This window comes from Penicillium vulpinum (genome assembly GCF_028829585.1).
Source record: "Penicillium vulpinum strain IBT 29486 chromosome Unknown utg000001l_segment0_segment0, whole genome shotgun sequence".
NCBI lineage: Eukaryota > Fungi > Ascomycota > Eurotiomycetes > Eurotiales > Aspergillaceae > Penicillium > Penicillium vulpinum.
The window spans coordinates 8,303,836-8,325,572 of NW_026643241.1; the positions used below are offsets into that span (position 1 = coordinate 8,303,836).

At 48.6% G+C, this 21,737-nt stretch overlaps 7 protein-coding genes across 7 annotated transcripts; 5 read left to right on the forward strand and 2 right to left on the reverse strand.

Moving 5' to 3' along the window:
* Positions 1-160: 160 nt before the first annotated feature.
* On the forward strand, positions 161-1,672 carry N7479_002979 (uncharacterized protein; the record flags this gene model as incomplete). The annotated part of the gene is made up of 5 exons (XM_057250676.1): positions 161-299; positions 389-552; positions 606-743; positions 829-1,119; positions 1,211-1,672. 5 exons carry the CDS (start codon positions 161-163, stop codon positions 1,670-1,672), a joined length of 1,194 nt encoding a protein of 397 aa, XP_057115108.1.
* Positions 1,673-2,249: 577 nt separating this feature from the next.
* Positions 2,250-5,610, reverse strand: N7479_002980 (WD40 repeat domain-containing protein; the record flags this gene model as incomplete). The annotated part of the gene is made up of 4 exons (XM_057250677.1): positions 2,250-3,798; positions 3,851-4,690; positions 4,743-5,014; positions 5,071-5,610. The coding sequence occupies 4 exons, from the start codon at positions 5,608-5,610 to the stop codon at positions 2,250-2,252; spliced, it is 3,201 nt and encodes a 1,066-aa protein (XP_057115109.1).
* Positions 5,611-9,112: 3,502 nt separating this feature from the next.
* Positions 9,113-9,988, forward strand: rrg9 (mitochondrial ribosome assembly protein RRG9; the record flags this gene model as incomplete). Its single annotated transcript, XM_057250678.1, has 1 exon — positions 9,113-9,988. The coding sequence occupies one exon, from the start codon at positions 9,113-9,115 to the stop codon at positions 9,986-9,988; it is 876 nt and encodes a 291-aa protein (XP_057115110.1).
* A 400-nt stretch (positions 9,989-10,388) lies between these two features.
* N7479_002982 (putative intracellular protein transport protein (Sat1)) lies at positions 10,389-13,006 on the forward strand (the record flags this gene model as incomplete). The annotated part of the gene is made up of 3 exons (XM_057250679.1): positions 10,389-10,926; positions 10,990-12,072; positions 12,126-13,006. The coding sequence occupies 3 exons, from the start codon at positions 10,389-10,391 to the stop codon at positions 13,004-13,006; spliced, it is 2,502 nt and encodes an 833-aa protein (XP_057115111.1).
* A 537-nt stretch (positions 13,007-13,543) lies between these two features.
* On the forward strand, positions 13,544-14,581 carry N7479_002983 (Mob1/phocein family protein; the record flags this gene model as incomplete). Its single annotated transcript, XM_057250680.1, has 5 exons — positions 13,544-13,566; positions 13,775-13,938; positions 13,997-14,090; positions 14,144-14,277; positions 14,340-14,581. The coding sequence occupies 5 exons, from the start codon at positions 13,544-13,546 to the stop codon at positions 14,579-14,581; spliced, it is 657 nt and encodes a 218-aa protein (XP_057115112.1).
* Positions 14,582-15,337: 756 nt separating this feature from the next.
* Positions 15,338-16,327, forward strand: N7479_002984 (F1F0 ATP synthase subunit 5; the record flags this gene model as incomplete). The annotated part of the gene is made up of 4 exons (XM_057250681.1): positions 15,338-15,499; positions 15,677-15,991; positions 16,066-16,155; positions 16,214-16,327. The coding sequence occupies 4 exons, from the start codon at positions 15,338-15,340 to the stop codon at positions 16,325-16,327; spliced, it is 681 nt and encodes a 226-aa protein (XP_057115113.1).
* A 754-nt stretch (positions 16,328-17,081) lies between these two features.
* N7479_002985 (uncharacterized protein) lies at positions 17,082-20,521 on the reverse strand (the record flags this gene model as incomplete). Its single annotated transcript, XM_057250682.1, has 6 exons — positions 17,082-19,814; positions 19,875-19,974; positions 20,044-20,200; positions 20,270-20,291; positions 20,362-20,379; positions 20,438-20,521. The coding sequence occupies 6 exons, from the start codon at positions 20,519-20,521 to the stop codon at positions 17,082-17,084; spliced, it is 3,114 nt and encodes a 1,037-aa protein (XP_057115114.1).
* Between the last annotated feature and the right edge of the window lie 1,216 nt (positions 20,522-21,737).

The following is a 21,737-nucleotide window of genomic DNA, read 5'->3' on the forward strand; positions in this document are numbered from 1 at the left end:
TACCACACAAGCAACTAGGTCTACTATCGTGCGCATTGGAAGCTCACAGACAACACAAACCAGAAGAAGTATTGAACTGTCTTGATGAATTTATCAAATGCTTAACTTCAGATGACATTTATCATCATGACTTTCCCGCCGCCGAACATTTCATGTCAGAATGCTTCAAATTCGTGACTTTGGTTGCAAGGCTAACTTGGCTACCCTGAACAGATTTGCAATCGCTCTTCTTTCCGAAGAGCTGTCCAAAGGTTTTACCCTCCGGCTCGGAAACTGTGTTGAGGCTGTACTCCAGAGTGGTGCGTTTCCCTTTTACAACCTGCCCCTCCCCATCCCCCACCAACCGCGGTCAGGCAATAGCAATATTTTTATTCTAATCGTTCAATAGCCCTGTCTTATGCAAAAGCAAATAGCATGTTTGAGGGTGGCGACCAGCAGGTCTCAGTCACCCAACTGCAATGGCTGTACTTCGCAACTTACAAGATTGCTTTGAAACTTATGAAGTCTTCCGAATTCCTCTGGACGACTTCTGTCCTAGACTACTCCACAGATGTCTGTTTTAATCCATGGAAGTTTTCTGGCTACATTTACTAACATATTTACAGTTTGCGCTTCAGTATCGCCAGGTTGCATACCCTGAGATGGACTCCAAGGCACCCAGACCGCATCTCTTTGCGGTTGCTTACCTCCATCTTCTTGCTATGACCCTTAAAGCCCGCTGCGAGGGCGATCCGGCTCAAAAGGTTAGTTCCAATACCACTCTTAGTTATACTAAATTGCCGCTCCCCGGAAAATGCCATAACACCATGCCCACACTGACTACTGCAGGCATCGCACTACGAGCAAGTACGCGCCTGTTTCCAGCAACTCGATGGGTTGCACGGTTGGGAGGATGATGAAGAAGAGACAGATGAGGACGCAAAGGAGAAAGAGGACAGTCATCATGATATTGCGCAATTCTTCGACCTTGAGGCTGCTATGCACCTCAAGGAATGGGACAATATCGCCAGCATATGTGCATCCGACGGCGCATTCGCTGATCCGGAGTTTTATGCGCCAATCGTGGACATGACTCTCCAATTGGATCTACCGCCTAGACTGGCGATCCTGATCATCAAGGTGCGCTCTACTGTTATGGCCTGGCGACTACATTTTCTGAATAATTACTGACATTCATAAGCGGATCGTGTCAAAACTCAGCGAGCTACAGGACGATCCCCCTACCACATGGCAACGCGATTTCCAGGTTTCTTTGCCCCGGTACCTCCATTGTCTATTCACTCTAGCTATTGCGCCGGCTAAAGACACAGACGTCTCTGGAGTTGCCTTTCTCGATGTCGAAATGGCAGACTCCAAGGTTGCTGAAGAAGTGCTCGATCAAATCCTGGCAATGGCAGACGAAGGGGGAGGCGTCGAAGAACATCAAGCCCTGAATTCCATACAGGCCGGGTTGGGGCTCTCTAATGTGTTTACATATCCAGCTGCGGAGTTGATCAAGATTGCTACTGTGGCTTTCAACAAGGCTACTGACTTTTACCGTGCTACCCGGGACGAGGACTGTCAGCGTTGGGCGGGCAAGGCTATTCGTATTGCCCAGCTTGCGCCTGGTACCCAGGGCACACAGGTGGTCAATATGCTTCAGTCTAGGCTAGGCAGCTTGATTGGAGTCTGAGAGCTTGAGTTGGTAGAGTGATTTGATCAGAAGAGTTTATCAAGTCGCTTCTGACCAAAATTAGGTTGCGAATTGGATGGAGGTGTTCAATGATTTCAGATGAGTTGTGGCAAGGTGGAGGAATTTGTGTGTAATGAAGTACTAGGTTTTTGAGATGAAGTTGAAAATGAATTGAGTATTCTTATGCTTTCCTGACCAAAAGAAAATTATGAAAATAAAGAAAGGATTCAACAATCTTGACCACGGTGAGATGGCCTACAGCCTCTTATAAAAGGATAAATATGGGTATCATGAGAAGGGAAATGATCTCTAAGAAATCAGGAAGTAGAAAGGAAAAGCTTCCACCAGAAGTCCAGTAGATGATGCAAAGATGCAGAGGAAAGAAAAAGAGAAAATCCAAAAGAATGCACAAGCTTAAATGTCAGTAAATGAGAAAGAAAAAAAGGAAAGGATCAAGGGAAGGCAATATAAAAAGAGAAAAGCGCCATAGTAATTCCACGACCGAGGGCATAGAACACCAGAAATGCAATGCCTCTTCCCAAAGCAGAATCAAAACTGGCAATGAGACAAACGAACTTCATTCCTCCCCATTCGTATCACAGGAACGACTCCGTGAAACCTGCCGCACCCCCTTATACCGCAACGACGGAGTAGACGGCACGCGGTGAGGAATCCGAGGATAAGGCGACTTGGACGGGGCTGAGTAGCTCTGTTTCCGCTCCCTCTCCATATCCTTACCACTACTATCCGTTTCTGTTTCGACGCTCTCATCGCTGCTCTGTCCACGGCCACCAACAATGCGGAGTGTGAGACTGAGCTCGCGCTCAAGCTCCTTTTGCAATTGAATGCGTTGACTCGAGACGTTGAGTTTCTTGCGGTACGCTCGGAGAGTCCGGCACAGTTGCTCGGTGGACATATCCAGGCTTCCAACGTCGCTGCGCGGGGTTGTTTTGCCGCGATTGCGGAAGTCGAGGGATGTGCGGCGGTTGCTGGTTCTTGCGTTGTGGGGTTTTCGCATTGCTGGGGTTTTCGATTTCGGGCTTACTGGGGATGGGGAGCGGCGGTTTCGGTCTCGTGGTGTGCGTTGTGTTGGGGAGAGGCGGTTTGACGGGGGGGATGTTTCTGAGACAGCGTGGTTCTTCAGTGATGACGGTACGAGAGATAGTCGAGACATCTTGCGGGGTAGGGTTGGAGAGTGCTCGCGTATAGGTGTTGGTGTTGTAGGGTTGGGGCTATCGGGTCGTTGGAATCCGGCGAGCTCGCTGCGGGAAAGTACTTTCCGGAGAGGGGGCCTCGCCGCTGTCATTTCCTTTACGGGGTTTTCATCGTCTTCACGTGTGCTCCCGATGAGATCTTGTGAGACCTGTTGCTGGACAGATAGGTTCCATATCATTAAGATACCATCCATCCCAGCACTGACCACTGTGCGCTTGGTTTGGGACCCATCGGACTTATCACGTTCCTCCAGGAGCAACACATCGGTCACGCCTTCTGTGTGACCAAATTCGCCAGTGAGGAGCTGGTCTCGCTCCAAATCATAGACGCGGATAGATTTGTCGGTGCTCGAAACACCTATAAGAACCTTCGGGGTCTGACCTGAGATTTCAGAGGCAACTGTCAATGAGCCCAAAACTACCGCATCGGCTGTCTCTGAATCAGATGCCTTGAAACAGTGAAGTTGGCGCCCAGAGGGGATATCGAATTTTGAGACACATCGGTCCATAGTAGAAAGGTATAGAATATTCGAGTCGTCTGGACACAGTGTCATCGACACGGGGGAAGCCTTTTGAGTGATGACTCTTGAAATGAGGTAGGCAACAGACGTACCGCAATCCACCTCGCGTGTCGCACGATCTCTTATGACAACCGTGCGGTCTGCGGAGCACGAAAGCAGCTTTTCGCCTTCGTTGATGAACATCAATTTTCCAACAGCTCCGACGTGATCGTCCATGGTTTGAATCAAATGCAACTCGGTATCTCGTTTCTCAAAGAGTTGCACCATCCGATCCCGCCCAGAACTAGCTATCAACCAGGTATCGTCCATGCCTTGGATAACCACATCTGTGATCTCTCCGCCATGGGCACGCGCCTGGTTGAGGCAAGTCCAGTCGGAGTTCGAAAATATTCTGCATCAGAGTCAGCTGAAGAGCTTGGCCCATATCTCAAATTTGCACATACCTTAATACACCAAACTTGTCGCCAGAGACAAACCAGTCGACATTTTCAGCGGTCCTCAAAACTTTGAGTTCGTTTGCCGCATCGTCTTCTTTTCCTGGAAATTGGTCGAGATCGATATTTTTCGATCCTCGACACTTCCCTTGGGCATCCCAAAAGTTCACCGAACCATTACGAGACCACGTGAAGAAGTCCGCGGACAAGTCGTTAGGAAAATCCATGCGGCAAATACCAAGAATTGGGTCCCGGTGGGCCGGCATCGAAGCCTCGCCCTCCTCCTGCTCACCATCTTCGCTTAGGGTGTCAATCGGATAGACATGGATCGCGCGGGTGGATTCAACAGTGACAAGATGAGTATTAAGAGACCCCATGCAAGTAATCGCTGGGGTCTTGCTTTTCTTGTCAAGAGCACTCTTGTCAGGTCTGGCAGGAGACATCGACGTGGATGAACAAGATGATCGTAAAACCTCAAACGGCACCCGCTGCATTTGCCTTCCTCGTCCACCTAGCCATATGGACTCTTGGTCAAAGTCGACGGCCAACGAGGTGATACTGAATCCAACTTGTTTTACTGTGATCATCTTCTGGGATCCTTCGCGATCATCGAGGAAGCAAACTGCGCCTGAATCGGTGCCGATTACAGCCTCGTTGTAGGAGATACTGTTCACACAGGTGAAAGTGCTGTCGCCCAGTGCACCTAAGAGACAATTCCTGCCAGAAAGTGCTTTGGGGGCTGGATTGGGCGAGGGGCCAGCTCCCTCGATATTCAAACGTGACTTGGTTGGCGAAACAGGCCGAATCACTGTTGGAAGGCGCCAGACCTTAACATGTCGCACACCGGTCCTGGACAAAGACATTAGTTGACTGCTAGTTATCGCCATCCGATCAAACATACGTGACCAAGCTCTGGCCGACCCAGCACATATCCTTGATAAATGAGGTGCATTTATTAGCGGAGTGTAGCTTGGCCGACCCATTCTTGAGGTTGATAGTCCAGATAAAAAGAAATCCATCGTTTGGATTGCCGAGCGTTGCCAAATACTGAGAGTCCGGGCTAAACGCCAGGCTTCGAACACCGAACGTATGCTCATTCAGAATGGACAGAGGAACATCCGGCAAAGCATCTCTTGCTGTCGAAAATATCAAAACTCGAGGATTATAACCAGTCTTGACATCGTCAGCTGCTGTTGTTGCAATTCTTCGTCTCAATCTCCCTCACTTACCTCTCCCACTGCAAGGAATCTTCCATTCGGACTGATCGAAACACTCGTCACTGCTTTGATTCTTTCCCTCGAAGACCATCCACGTGGACTGCCGCTGTCGATAACTTCGCTTGACGGAGATCCATTGGGAATATTGAGGTGCGGATTGGACCGAATATGGGAAAGAGATCGCGATCTCGGGTCCGGGGTAGTCGGAGGAGTCGATTGGTAAAAAGAAGTTGATGGGTTGACACTTGTCGCGGAGGGGCGGGCTCGGAAGAAGCGCTGTGTTATGTTGTCGTTCTCGTCTAGTTCAGCAAGCACCGCTGCCGATCCAGCGCATAGCGCAAAGCTTCTGCTCTGATCATGGCTTGAAAAGCCATTGGGAGTGGTTGTTGTTGTGCCAATAACGGTTTGAAGGGACAAAGAGGATTGATGGGCAGTTTTGCTAGGGGATCGCGTGCCAGGTCGGAGTATTGGAGAATTTGAAGGAGTGATTTTCAATGATGCACCGGGTCCAGCAAGCTTGCTTTTTGCACTGAGGGGGGCGGTGGTAGCCATGTCCTCGGGAGGAGGCGGTCGGTAATTCAAGGTCCGCTGAAGGCGCGGGATATTTGCATTTCAATACAAGTTCATCAGATAGGTTCGTCGGTGCCAGTCAGGCTGTAGTACGCGTTGGAAATTTTATCGCGGAGGGTGGTCAGGAGAGAGTGTGGAGGGATGATAGATTTAGTGGGGGCAAGCTGAAATGAAGCTCTAATCAGCCAAGTCCGATCGATCTCTATGCACATACAAATCGAAGAACTCACCAAAAGAGTGTGTAGGAAGAGAAAAGGAAACAAACACGAGGCTCATTCCGCGCTAAAGCAGATCATTCCAGTCGATCGGAGGAATTTGAACCTTTTGGAAGCCCCTGGCTCCATGAGGTTATATGGGCTTCAGCTTCGCTTCTGATTGGCCTCTTGGACTCGAGGGATTGTCGGATTGTCACTTTGTCAAGAGCTTTGAGATCGTTGGACTCCCTTCGATCTGAGAAAAAGCGTGAAATGAACGGTGGTTCGTGCACAGGTCGCCGCACTAAGGACCTTCGGCAAAAGGTGAGCTTTGATGGAAGTACGGAGTATGTACTCCGTACGGTGTTGGACGGCGGTTATATCACAGATCAGATCAGAACCTTGGAGGGCCCACTGGAGGTCCACAGGTCCGATTGTGGATTTGCTTTTTGTCTGAGACTTTGTATGTTGTACACCTGGACTAAGTTTCACGTGCCTCGAATATTGATCTCGTGCTCCCCCGATGCCCTAATTTCACACAATTCGACCAGTCCATTCCGATACCTATTCCTTATGTAGGAATGTACCAATCATATAGATCAACTACAAGTCTCATGCAATACTTCAACTCCTAGCATCCCGCGTCTATTCTTCCACACTACAAAGTACACAGCTGTAGCTATTCTGTTGCACAATAATTGTGACTACTCAGTGTTTGCCGCATCTCACTGCCGTGAAAAGAAACTCCATACGCATCAATTCTCAACTTCAGCCCTCGCGGTTGATGCGGGGCTATTGAAGTCCCAACAGGTCCATGCAGCCACTCATCACATATGTAGCGAAATCTACTTCGCAGGCTCTTTGCCTTTCTCGGCTCGAAGAATTAATATATATTAATAATTGAAAATCATAATAACTATTTAACTAGTTAGACAACCCTGGAAGCATTCTGCTAGTTAGCTAACAAAGTACTCCGTACGTATACTTCATATCTTTTATTGCCATTTATATATCTAATATTAAATTGTCCCATAGACATAAAGCACTCAGTCAGAATCCAGTCTCGATGAATTTTAACCCAGGGTCCTTTGCCGAGCGCAAGATCTACCAGTCCGAGTGATAGCTAGGGGAAGAGGGCGAGTAACTCAAAGAATGGGAGATTTCGTTCAGCAAATGTCGTTATAGCTGCATTGGACCTTGATATATATTTCCAAGCCTTTTTTCCCCCGACATATGTTGGTGGGTCATTCTGGTCAATCAATTCAGCAGTATTCACACGGACTCCGTGGTCGCTCTCGATCCCCCCCTGCTGTCTCGTTCTCAGTGGTAAATATCCAACCGAAGCTGTGGAGCTTCCGGCTCGACATGGCTTCTATCGCCTGATGCAATCGTTGCTCTTTGCTCTTGGGTATAGATATTTACTTGCAAGTCCACCGTGGGTAGGGTCATTCTCTCACCTCCTGATCCACTGCTGCAGGAGATGGACCATGCTATATTTGACTTCGGTATGACAAAGGTGCTGAAGGCGGGCCGGGAGCATGTGTACCTCCTGCCATTCGGAGCTTACCTATCCTTGCATTCGGTAGTGCCAGCAGTTTTGAAGTAGTCACTCCGGGGTATGGCTATGGCAATGAAGGAGAAGGCACGTTGGAAACAGGGCGAGACAATTCAGGGAGTAGAGGGAGGGAGATGAATGCTCAAGTGCCACTAAGATCATCGCTCTCAGAATAAGGCTTATCATTTAAGAAAATTGCTAACTTAATATCTTAGATGTGGATTTGTGTCCTGCTAACACGGTCACCAAATGTGGATCTATTCTGACTACCTCGAGTGCCTACTACAAAGTGGACTCTCCCATGAAGACGAGAATACCACATTCTTAAGGCTCAAATTGCACGAGCCATTTGATAGAAGCACATATTGCGTTGTAGACCCTTATTGCTGGCGTTAATCTGCACCGGGATATGGATTATAGGGCTAGCATATGCTCCCTTGAAGTGCTGTCTTTCTAACTCATCCAAAGAAGATAGGCTTGTGTTAGGTCTCTATTTCACTTCCTCTTGTTTGTCCTTTCTTTTTCTATATATCCCTCCCTACGTCCTGTCTCTCCATCTGTCTGGCTGTTTGTTTCTGTATGTATGCTTTTATAGCGTCTTAAGCACTAACTCGGAACTGTAGTATCCGTGGTTTAACCCAATATCCAAACTTCTGAAGCGATATAACCTAATAGAGATCGATGTACCACTGCTGGCCAATGACGAAAGCAATATGGAGCTTAATCTAGGCTTAACTCTCGATTGAAAATCGTCACCGGCTGATATTTAAGCCTCCTTTACTAGTATCTCCTTATACAGCTATCCACGCCCGTTTTATCATTTTATAGAATATAGGGATACACTTTCTTTTCGTATATATCATTCACTGTATATATATTACATTCAAGCTGACGCTTGAAGTCTTCTACTTACAACGCATATAAGGCGTGGATTCACCATTTAAACCCGGCCCAGAAGGATAAACATTTTAGAGGACATCTAAAAAGACTACACGAGGCCGCACAAGCGGCCGACTATTCTTCTAGAGGATATCGAGAAGACTTAACCATATCGTAATTTAGCCAAAAAAAACTTTTGACAGAATCTAAAGTCCAGGCAATGAGATAATGGAAAGAATCAGATATAAATATGCATCCTATTAGGGCTTTGTTGTAGCCCGGAAACTAATTCAGGTGTAGATATTGAAAGTTCGCTGGTTGCTATAGCCTGATATATATTGGTTTGTATCTGCCGACGATAGCTATTTTGTGAGGATACCGACGTGAAGGCTAGAATAAGATATTACATGAGTTCATGTCCTATATAAAGCTACCAAATTCCAATGATTAAGTTGGGCTTCGTTAGTAAAACTGTCTTGTACTTGGGTAGACCTTGGGACGACTATTGGAGTAGGTACACTTAGTAGTTGGGGCATACTATTTGGGATACCTAATATTTACTCAACCACACCATCATATAAACAAGTACAGCTGGAACTAATTAATGTTAATCTACCTGGCTCCATAGTATAAGCATATGTAGCTCGAAAAACCGAGGTTCATGTTATAGTAAACTATGTACATACCAACAGTGATGCCACATTCCTCAGGCCACAAACATTTGGTAATCTTATCGCATGTTTTCTTATCGCCACCAGATATTTTCCCTTCACTGAACTTCCAGATCACATTTATCCATTGTCAGCTTTTCTCTGATCGTTACTCTCTCTTTTTCCATCTATACTTCATTTCTAAGATGGCTACAAAATGTGCTGCCTCATCAAGGCTGGCCCTGCCTGCTGTTCTGCGCAATGTTTTCCGCTCTCAGTTCACCAGTAACCTGAGCGCTTCTTCAATAATCCCCTATCACCGACCTCTTGCCTCTGGTCCTATTTTCTCTTCGAATATCCAGCTTCAACGATCCTTCAGTTCCATGCCACGCTTGTGTGATTCCCAGAATGACCAACCAGTGCCTGCAGCCCCTGAAACCCCGGCCGCCGCGGATGACACCATGCCTTCTCAACACAAAACAACGAAGAAGAAAGAATACGACTCACTCGGCAAGAAAAGCGGATGGAACACCCATAAAGGCCATCCTAAGGACCAGCGAAGGAGCTCAGAAAATAGCAAGGGAAGAACCGACAGAGAGCGTAGAGCTTTCCGCAACGAGACTCGCAAGGAGGCCGACAAGGCACCTCGCAGGTGGCAAGATAGAGCCGAAAAAGCGAAACAGTTCTCAGAGAGCAAGGGAAAGAGAAAGCCTGAGACCTGGCAAGTGCAAAAAGCGGCTTTGAAGGACAAGTTCGCCGGTGGTTGGAACCCACCCAAGAAGCTTTCGCCTGATGCCCTCGATGGAATTCGTCACCTTCATGCGAAAGCCCCCGAACAATTTACGACCGCTGTTCTCGCGGAGGAGTTTGAGATGTCCCCGGAAGCCATTCGCCGAATTTTGAAGAGCAAATGGCGCCCATCGGAGGACGAGATGGAGAGTCGGCGCAAGCGATGGGAGAACCGACACGATAGAATCTGGAGTCGTATGGCTGAGCTTGGACTTCGCCCTTCAACCGACCGCACAAGATCCCTTTCAGACTTCCATGTGCTGTATGATGACAACAATCGCGAGCGAAGATAGTCATCTCTGTACATTATACTATGCTCAATACGTTTTAATTTGCGCTTGTACAATAAATAATATCATCATGACATTCGCGGCTTTAATTTTTGGAATAAACAACATATTTACTACGAATACGAAGTATACATCGATGTAGTAGTTAGTTGCAGTAGGGTGGGTATCATATGTCATTTAACCCGTAGTTCGGGGTGGAGCTAGGAGCAAGGATATCATCGCCACGCATCTCCCTCGGCAACACATCTTCAACTCTACAGCCAGCATGGTTCATTCAGGTTGACAGAATGCTAGTGTCGGCACATTTCACCAAGCTTCGACCTAATTACAGCTCATCGCGCCGGCAATTCCCCCTAGGCTTTGGTCCCCCTCGAACTGCAGCCCACATGCTGACACAACCGCCATGCCATCCAACATCCAAGTCTTCGTGAAATGGAAGGATCAGACTATATTTGCAGGAGAAGATGTGGAATGTACTATAACATTCAAGAACGTGGCCGATACTGGCACCGATGCCAATAATGCGGGTGAAGGAGGACATTCACGGAAGGTCTCTCGAGTCGCGAATCACACATCCAACAATTCGGAATCCTTCTTCGGATTCAAACCACCCCAGGCTCTCTTTTCTGGTCGGCGATCATATTCCATCAGCTCGCAACGAAAACCTTATCACCGAACAGCCTTGTCCCTGAGCTCTCCGTTGGTCGGCTCTCATAGCTTTCCTCCGAACAACGGCTCCTCCACACCGCGAGGATGGCAACCAGGTCACAACCATAAACGATCCGTCTCTATCCTCTCCATTGATAGCGAAGGCCAACCCGACCCGACTCCTTCTCCCTACAATTATAATCGACACCAGCCAGCCAGGGGTCATGGGCGCTCGGCGAGTCTCCAGGTTCCGCCGCGAAGGAACAATAGCTCCGAGGATTCTTACAAAAAAGGTAGATGATGGATAGTGCAGGCATCTACCTAGGGCTCTTCAGCTAATAACTGTCTCTCGTCAGCGAGATCCCCCTCTCATGCTTTTCCATTTCCATTGATAGAGGCTCCCAACGAGCATCCCAATGGCAGCCTGAGAGTCGATACCTCCCATTTAAGGCGAAGCAGCCGCCCTGACTCTCTAGCGACTAGTCCGACAGGCGCAGTAGAGCCATTGCGTCAACCTTCCCGACGGTCCCAACCACCTCCCCTCGATTTTAAATTTCCAGCTACGCCTTCGACAGATTCAACTAACAATTGCAATGTGCGCACTCCATCGCCGAAGTCGGCAACAACGAACGGTACATCATCAACTGGGGGAAGATCCACTGTCAAAGACACACAGGGTCTGACTGGGCCGGCACACCAGCAACTAACCCGGATTATATCAGCCACAAGTGCGAATGGGAGTAGTCGGAGCAGCGGGGAGTTCTACTCCGTTAGCGACCACTCCACCGAGACTCTCGGGTCTGAATACACAAGCTATTCGCTACAGAGTGCACGAGCCCCCCCTCCCATGCGGCATGCGCGGCATCATTCGGTCGCAGTTGCATCCCCAGCCACAGCCTCCAATAGCCAGGCGCTGCTGATGGGATATGCGCAAGTTAACGCATCATTTACGGTCGATGGCTCATTAGTGAACCAGTCAGCCTTTGACGAAGTGAAGCGAAAGGGGGTTGTTGGTGGTCAACCCGGTTCAGGCGGACTTCCTGGCCGTCCAATGCCAACGGCCGAGAGACCACGTAAAACTGGTGGATTCTGGGGCGCACTCAAATGGAACACTATTGAGGAATCTATTAATGGTCTTCTTTCAAATAACGAATTGGATGGGCTACGAGAAATGCGTGGTGTCACATCGTCAAGATCAATTCCGCTGTTGTCCACCTCACAGTCACTGCTTTTTGTTGACCTCCGACTGGCACCAGGGGAGGAACAGTCATATTCCTTCTCGTTCTCCCTTCCTAAAGGACTCCCCGCGAGCCATAAAGGGAAAGCTATCAAGATCTCATACAATTTGGTCATTGGAACTCAGCGGCCTAGCGGGCCTAACGAGCCCCAAAAGGTCAACCGAATCAATGTACCCTTCCGCGTTTTCAGCGGAGTGAATGGTAAGTTAAATTCTTCACTTTGCTTCTCACCCTAAGTTCACACGTTCTTATAGAAAAGGGAGATATTCTTGGGCATGACTTGATGTCACCTTATGTACTTCTACGGGATGAAGCGAAAGTGCAAAAGGTCGGGCCAATGACGCCTGTGACAACAAAAAGCCAGAGTATCAGCAAATCTCACCATTCTGCGGCTGATTTCCTCGGTTTTGTGGATGAGATTTTGGAGCAACGTGCACGTTCCAACACGCTGTTCCCACCTGGTGCCGCGCCCTCGAGGCGACCTAGCGTTGAGGGATTACCCCAGATGCTTACTACCAAGGATGTCATCGACTTTGCTATCCTTCGCAGCAACCAGGCCGTGAACTCTCGCCGCAGTCCCAATCGCTTTGAGATTGCCCGCGAAGGTAAACGGATCGCAGTGGTTGTCTTGAACCGACCAGTTCACCGACTTGGAGAGACAATTATCGCCACCATGGACTTTGGAGATGCCACAATTCCATGCTACGCTGTACGTGCCTCGCTAGAGACATCCGAAAAAGTTACCCCTACTTTGGCCATCCGGTCAAATGCCAGCATTCACCGAACCACGCGGCGTATTCATGCTTCTCTGTTCGAGAACACACTCCATGCCACCCGAGTGGCTTTCAGCCCTGCTATCCCTATCACAGCCACGCCTTCAATCTTGACGAGCGGTGTGACTCTTGATTGGGAACTACGATTCGAGTTTGTGACATCCAGTGTTCGAGGCGGGCAAGGGGCCCAACCCTCGGGCACTCGCTTACTCGAGGCCTTGTCATCGGATGATCGTGGCACAGTACTGTCTGCCATGGAGCATTTGAACTGTGAATCATTCGAGATCGCTATCCCGTTGACGGTTTATGGAGAGACTGTTCGAGAACGACTGCCCGAGGAAAATGAAGGATACCAAATCTAGAACTCTGGATGTACACTATATGTACACATGTGCTTGCCTGTCGCACAGGTCATGCTTGATTTTCTTTTGTTTGATTCAATATTCCCCTTGTGTCATCAAGGGAACAGTCGCCGCAAATATAGGCCCCACCAGGCCCTGGATTCCCATGTATAATTGAATTAAAATTGAATTGGAAAATAACTACATAGTACTGCTGTATGTAAAATAATCCCTTATGTCTGTGACGTAGATGTGGTAACTGGGGCAACGTGGTCATCAACGGATCGGATCTCACTTTATCAGCTTTAGAGCTGAACCCCAATAACATCTCTCTCCTTGCGCATCTCTCTCAAACATATCATCCAGAATCATTGCCAGGTACAGTTCATTGGATCTAACCGCACGTCAGTCCATCCGCACATCTGATGGCATTCCTTAAATCTTGGACAGCAACTGATATATGATATTGGAATGTAGGCACATCGCGATCAGCGCAAACCCCGCCGAAGTACGCCCCTACCGAAAGGGATTGCTTTTTATTTTCTCAAGTCTGAGAGAATGTCTTCGTTCATCACCACCATGTTTGTTCCCGCTACCCATCCCATTGCTCATTTCCCTTCCCCTGGGGAACCTTGCTCCCCCGCAATCCCACTTCCCTTCCGTTATCAGCCCTTCCGCCCTATACCAGACGACTCGCACTTCCCATATACCCCCCTCAGAGCCTCCATCCTATCTATCGCCAGCGGTGCATGCTCTCAAACAAGATTGTCTTGGACTAACACCTCCCAGCAATGCACGCACACGCGCCCCCTTCAAGCCCCGCTCGACCGCCAAGGGTACGAGTAGTTATCAGCTACGACAGTTCGCCGAAGCTACACTTGGAAGTGGCAGCTTGCGCAAGGCTGTGAAACTGCCCGAAGGCGAAGATCAGAATGAATGGCTGGCCGTCAATAGTAAGACATATTTTGCAAAGTTGTACTGGGTGCATCTGCTAATGTTGTGGTCGTCTAGTTGTCGACTTCTACAACCAGATCAACCTTCTCTACGGCTCAATAACTGAGTTCTGCTCACCACAGACATGTCCCGAGATGAAGGCCACAGATGAGTATGGTGCCTTCTTTAGTAGGTTGTTGATCCCTGGCTTACAAGTTTGAACAGGTTCGAGTACCTCTGGCAAGACTCGGAGAATTTCAAGCGACCAACCAAGATGTCTGCCCCCGAATACATTGAACACTTAATGACCTGGGTTCAGAGCAATGTTGACAACGAACAAATGTTCCCTAGTCGGATCGGTATGTCTCATGAGTCATCTGTTAGATAGTAGGTATATCGCTCACCCATATTTTCCTTCTAGGTGTTCCGTTCCCCAAGACATTCCCCAGTCTTCTCCGCCAAATCTTCAAGCGTCTATACCGTGTATATGCCCACATCTACTGCCACCACTACCCAGTGGTAGTACACCTCGGCCTCGAGCCCCACCTCAACACCAGTTTCAAGCACTATGTCTTGTTTATTGATGAGCACAAGCTGGCTAGTGGGAAGGATTTCTGGGGACCGCTGGGTGATTTGGTGGATAGCATGCTACGCAGCGACTAAGCATTGAATCAGGAAATTGGGTAATAATTGTGTTCTGCATCTGATCTCCGCAGTCAGGGTGGCTGGTCTACGGAAAGGATATCTTAACGGCGTTTCGGGTGTGGAGGATGCATTGCAGTGTTTTACCTTGGAATTTTTGGCGTTTGGGGCTTGACCTGACGCAGAGACCGAAACGATGAATGCATGGATATTTCTTTATTTCTGAATTCCTTTTGTGAATAGGTCGGTTTTATCATTATTGCGTAGGCTATAGCACTACGCAGTGTCTAGGTGGGATTTTGTACGGAGTAGTACTTCCATGCTCCTACAATCAGCATACATGCTATATGTATGACCCTAAACCATCACTGGATTGAACCCTATCATGTTTATTTCGGGGTAGTTGACCCCCGAAACTCAAGCGGATCTCCAAAGTCATGGGAACTGTTTGTCGAATTCGACTCATAATATTGTATGTGTGGTGATATCCATCTGTCAACGTGAGATGAAACCAACAAAGCACCAGCGGCCAGTAGCAAAGAAGGCACGATCAATTACCTCCAAATGACCTCAAAGATGCGCCCAAGCTGCCAAGCAATTGTATATTCACGTGATGTTCTCATTGTGTGCGTCCACGTGACGACGGGAACATTCGGCCCGGAGGTCTCAACCTTGCATCCTTGACGAAGCAAGCACTCCGAACGTCGATATCACCTCCCCATCCAACCCTCTGTGTCCCTCCTCCCTCCTTGAGGCCCTCCTCCAGCCAATTGCACAATGATGTCCGCTCGCTTCGCCCGCGCTGGCCTGCGTGCCACCCAGTTCTCCGTTCCTCGCACCGCCGCCGTTAACGGCATCAGGTCCTATGCCACCCCGGCCCAGGAGACCCGCGCTCCCGTCGCCCTGTTCGGTGTTGATGGCACCTACGCCTCTGCTCTGGTATGCACCTCCATTGCCCCGTCTTGTCGCGACTGTGTGTCGCCTTTCGCGACCAACTCCGTCTTTTCCCGACCCCTCCCACAGTTGTGTCCACTCTTCAAAACCAATCTTCAAATCATCAAGATGCCACCAAGCAAGCCCGGAATGAATTTCCAATCTGACCCTGTTCTTCAATAGTACACCGCTTCCGCCAAGTCCGCTGCTCTCGACCAGACTGCCCGTGCTATCACTACCCTCGGCGCGATCCTCAAGGCTGACAAGAAGCTCGTCAACATCATCAGCGCCCCTATGCTGACCCCCGCCGACAAGAAGTCTATCGTTGAGGAGCTCGCTAAGGTTGCCGGTGCCGATAAGGCCGGTATTATCCAGAACTTCCTCGAGACACTCGCCGAGAACAACCGTCTCGGTGCCCTTGAGGGTGTCTGCGAGAAGTTCGGCACCCTGATGGGTGCTCACCGCGGCGAGATCGATCTTAACATCACCAGTGCTCAGGTACGAGTTCTTTGAGCTATATTTCGATATATCGAAAAAAAAATATGACCTGAAAGCTAAAACTTCATCCGCAGGAGCTCGATGCCAAGACCCTCGCCCGTCTTGAGAAGGCTGTTTCCAAGTCTCAGTTCAGCCAGGGCAAGAAGCTCAAGGTTGTTGCCAAGGTGCGTTGTAATGGATGAATTTATTGTTTTGTGGTTGTTTACTAACTATGTTGATCAGGTCAACCCCGACCTTGTTGGTGGACTCGTTGTTGAGATTGGTGACCGCACCGTTGACCTTAGCGTTTCTTCCAAGATCGCCAAGATGAACAAGGCTCTTTCCGATGCTTTGTAAATGTAAATTAGCCTCTGCGTTTGAGGGGATGGTTAAACTATAGCATATCGTCCCGGATGAACGGTAGCGTTCGTAGGGGGAAGGGGCTCCAAGCATTCCCTTTTCTCCCTCATCTTGTTTTGTTCTCATTACTTGTCAATTGCACAAATTCATCTATAGTTGATGTCTTATAGATTGTTGCTTGCCAAAGTCTCACAAGGTACGGTGGACATCTTGGTCTAGCGGGTTGATACTAGTTCGCTGTGTATTTTTTATCCCTCAACCTGCTTGCCTTAGTGTCTGCCTGCCTTCCATATCGCTTGGACCCGACGTGCGGTTCTGACCACCGGTCAATCCGGGTGATGGCCCTCTATTTCTTTTCTCTCGACCTTATATAAATACCCCGACTCTCGTATAGGTGTGGGAGGCAAGCGGTTTGTGATACGCCTAGGTACAGAACACACAGGTCCCTTCTGTTGGAGATGCTGATATTATTGACATTTACTTCGCTGTCAAATGCACTAAAAATCAAGACTATACTTCGAAAATATGAATATATATGTAGGGTGGAAATGATATATAGCAGATGCAACATGCGTAAAAAAGGAAATAGGGGGGAACATGGGACAGATTGCAAAGAAGATCGTCATTATCGAATCGAGGAGCAACCAAATGTGTAAGAAAATGACCAGGAGGAAAGAAAAAAGAGAAACATAGGCCTAGACGGAAGGAACATCGTCGAATGGAAGGAAAACATCAACCATCCAGAGCGGAATCAAGACTGTCCGTTCTGCTTATTCTCGTTCTCAGCCTGCGTCTCAAACTCATCCTCATACGTAGCAATTGAAGCCGAGCTGCGAACCCGCTGCAACTGACTCTCCACATAGTGATCAACATGATCCTGGCTTTCAGGATCCACAGTGCTACCTCTACGACTGACGCCACGACTAGGACCGCGGCTCTCACCATCGTCATCCAAGACCGTTGACGCAGCAGGCGTAGCTGCGCCAGAGTAGAAGTCACTACGGTTCCCGATAGAGCGTGTAGTCGACGAGCGACGGATAGACGGACGGCCCGAGCCGCGTGGTCGTCCGGAACGGGAGAAGATGTCGTCGAAGTAGTGCGATGCGGCAGCGAAGGGTGATCGCGGCGTCTGTGGTAGACGACAGTTGATGCCAGTGTCGTGGATGATCTTGGCGATTAGGCCTGTCCATCCGCACTGGTGTGATGTTCCCAGTCCGCGTCCGCTGTCGCCGTCGAAGAACTCGTGGAACCAGAGGTTGTCTTTCCAGTGCTCGTCGAAATCGAGGAGGTCTGAGCCGGCGTTTGTGGCGCGGCGGCCTTCGTCGTTGCGAGCGAAGAGATGCTGCATGCGGTGCTGCAGTTCTTCTGCTACGTGTCCTAGGTGCATGTAATCTCCTGAGCCTGTGGGACACTCGACTTGCAGAGTGTCACCGTAGAACATGTGGAAACGGAGGAGGGACTCAACAAGGAGGAAGTTAACGCAGAGCCAGATGGGGCCGCGCCAGTTGCTGTTACCACCGAAGAGAGAGGAGTCCGAGTCGCCAGGGACGTAGCCGACTTTGAAGGTTTGGCCCTTGACGTCCATGGAGTAGGGGTGGTCTTTGTGGAACTTGGACATGGAACGGATACCATGCTCGGAGAGGAACTCTGTTTCATCGAGCATTCGCTCAAGGATCTTGATGAGACGGTCTTTGCTGACCAGGGCTAGGAGGAGTCGGTCGTCTTTACCGCGGTTCTTCATGCTAGCGATGTTGCGCTCGGCCACGTCTGGCCTGTTCTCGATGAACCAGTCCACTCGTCGCTTGAACGAGGGGAATTGGTTGATGAGCTCCGGCTCTAGAGTGAGAACCGCATACAGTGGGATCAAACCGACAAGGGATCTGATGGGCAGCTGCTGGGTCCATGGTCCGCCGTAGGAGATGGCATCGTAGTAGAAGTTGTCTTCTTCGTTCCAAAGTGACTGTATAGTGTCATCACCCTCCCGGTAGGTCATTGCATCACTGATAAGCAGGAAGTGCTCGAAGAACTTGGATGCGATGTCTTCGTATGTGCGTCGGTGCTTAGCCAGCTCCAGAGCAATGTTAAGCATGGTCAGAGAGTAGAAGGCCATCCAACCAGTGCTGTCAGCCTGCTCAAGCACACCACCAGTGGGCAATGGCTCCGAGCGGTTAAACAGACCGATGTTATCGAGTCCCAAGAAGCCGCCCTCGAACACATTCTTGCCGCCGAAGTCCTTGCGGTTCACCCACCAGGTGAAGTTCAGCAGCAACTTTTGGAATACTCGTTCCAGGAAGTCCAAATCTTGTCGTCCGTACATCTTCCGCTCAATCTTGAACGTGCGGAACACAGCCCATGCGTGCACGGGAGGGTTCACATCTCCGAAGTTCCACTCGTACGCAGGCAGCTGACCGTTCGGGTGCATGTACCACTCACGCGTGAGGAGGTCGAGTTGCTTCTTTGCGAAATCGGGATCCATCATAGCCAATGGGATACAGTGGAATGCAGTGTCCCATGCAGCGAAGAATGGGTACTCCCACGAGTCCGGCATCGATAAGATGTCGTCGATGTACAGATGACGCCACTGCTCATTACGAATGCCCTTTCGGCCCGGCGGAGGAGGAACTTCACCCGGGTCGCCGTTGCTCCATTGATCCCAGATGAAGTTGTAGTACTGCTTACACCACATCATTCCGGAGAAGGCTTGACGCTGGATGTTGCGGAGATCGTCGCTCATGGGAAGAGGGTTGAGATGGTAGTAGAAGTCATCTGCCTCGGCGCGGCGCTGTTCAATCACATCGTCCAGAACTTCTTCATCAACGAATTCTTCCTTCTTACGGGACACTCTGAAACGGACAACGGCGCATTCGCCGGGAGGAACTCCCTCGCCGTCATTGAAGGCGTACCAAGCAGCGAACTTGGAACCTTCCTCATCTGGGTTGATAGCACCTTTTTCTTCATTGACAATATGACGGTGGAATGCGTCTTTAACATAGGGTGTGACGTTCTCGGTACCCCATAGGAACTTGTTATTAGTCTCATTCTCGGTGAACATCATCTGAGGCTGAATATCTTCTTCGCCAGATCCAACTGGAGGGGACGGCGCAAAGGACACATATCGCTCGCCAATTTTGCTGTGGTTTGATTTGGCCACCATCGGACCCTCTCTTTTGATAGTTGGTCTTTCCTTTTTCTTCTCGTCGCCCCAGGACCAGGTGTTTCGGAACCAGACATGGGGGACGATGTGTAGATGAGCAGGCTCCGGGCCACGGTTGTATGCGATGACACGGAAGAGCAATTCTTCCTCATCATCGGCGTCCTTGGCAGTCTCGATAAAGATATCCCAGTAGCGGTCATCTTCAAAGATTCCAGTATCAAGGATCTGATACTCTGTCTCCAGGCGGGAGCGCCTTGCGTTCTCATCAATGAGGTCCTGGTATGGGAACTTTCTCTGGGGGTATTTGTAGAGGAATTTCATGTAGGAATGCTATACTCCGGAGTTAGTATGACCAAAGATGAATTGGATTGGATCGATAGAATAGGTTACCGTTGGAGTGTTGTCCACATGGAAATGTGCCTCCTTCACACTCTCGCCATGATTACCCTGAGGGTTCGACAAACCGAACAGGCGTTCCTTCAGGAAGTCGCTGTACTCCAGTCAGATTCCATGTGGGAGGGAACTGCAAATACAGCGTTCAAGCAGAGATTCAACTTACTCTTCGCCATTCCAAAATGCAAAGGCAATGTTCTGTAGGCCGTGTGTATCAGATACACCGGCAATTCCATCTTCACCCCAACGGAAAGTTCTCGATCTTGCGTGGTCGTGGGTGAAGTAGCTCCAGGCATCACCATCTTCACTGTAATCTTCTCTGACTATACGACAAGAAAGTAGGCATTAGCCTTCTATTTCTCGATATGGTTTATGGATTTGCAAGCTCTCACCTGTGGCCCATTGTCTTTCTGCCTATATCAATTCAAGAGCTTTTAGCACTGCCAGTTTGTATATTTCAGAGCTTTCCTCCATCTTGACTTACCACGTAAGGTCCCCAACGCTGTTTTGTTCAATTAGCTGAAATGTTCTTGAGAGCTCTAAAGTTAGAGATATCTTACCTTCCAATATTTGGTTCTCTCGCGGTCTTCCTTTAGGCGCTTCTCTTCCTCTGTAATGACTTCTTTTCCATCGATTAAAACCATAATGGATAGGTTTGCAAAGGCCAATGCAAAAAAAGGGGGGGAAAAGTATATGAAAAGTGAGAAGAAGATGGGAAAAAAGAATCAAAAATGGAGGGGAAAGCAGTCCGTGCCAACCTGGTAACTGAGATGACGTGAATAATCACCGGGTCCACAGGTTTTGTTCGGGTGGATAATCGGGTTGGATTGGAAGATACAGGGCTTTGATTGGTTAATATAGGAAATGTTCGGTTCGGGCCTGGAATATGCACAAAGCTCATAGACCTTGTTTTTGCCTACTTATATATAGCATAGGTAAGCTAAAATATATTATATCAATTGACTTTATATTATATATACCTGCTTAGATTAAGCCTGTTTATATGTCTTATTATATTGTAAGTATAAAAAATACCCTATTCAGGCTATATATCTAGTACTATCTAAGATCTCAGTTATCTCCCCCAAAAGCGGAGACAAAGAAAATATTACCTACAAACACATTGTCATATGGATATAATCATATATTCCTTCCTCAGGCCCTATCTCCCGAAGTCGTTTCTGATTATCCGGAAACACATATGTGCCTAAAGATCGGCTTCTGCCCGATTGTTCTATTAAGAATTGCTATCGGGAACGCCACCTTTCTTATCATGCCGGTCCTCACCGTTTCTAGTACCTACATATACATATGCACATGTAGGTGGCGCTGAGTTGAGACATTTATGACTTCGGGAATGTCCTAGCTCTGTGCGGTGGTGACATTTAGCTACGCCTACCAATTCAAAATAACTGCCTATTAGAAGTTAAGGAAAATATAGGAACTTTGAAAGGGTTTAGAAAGAATAAGGGTGAATCTCAGGCCCCACGATTATCCTAGCTCCACCTCCATATCTCATCTCCACTTATTATCTTCGACATACACCTCCAACCCAGACCGGTCTCTAAGCTCAAAACAACCCTAGATATTGCATGCATTCACTCATGTAGAAAAGTTGCTTGATACCAACAGGCTGCATGTTCTAGCTACGCTCTAGTCTAAAGACGCAGTCTAAGCTCTACCAGACGGCATTCAACGGCTATCTAAAAGAATGGCCTTAGCTGAAATGGAGCCTTATAAAAACAAGGATTTCATTATATGGTTCATACTATTGCAGTCCAGCTATATCTAATACTTCCAAGGATACTTCAAAAGATCCAGAGACAAATGACATCCAGGGCAAGAGACCATGTATATTGT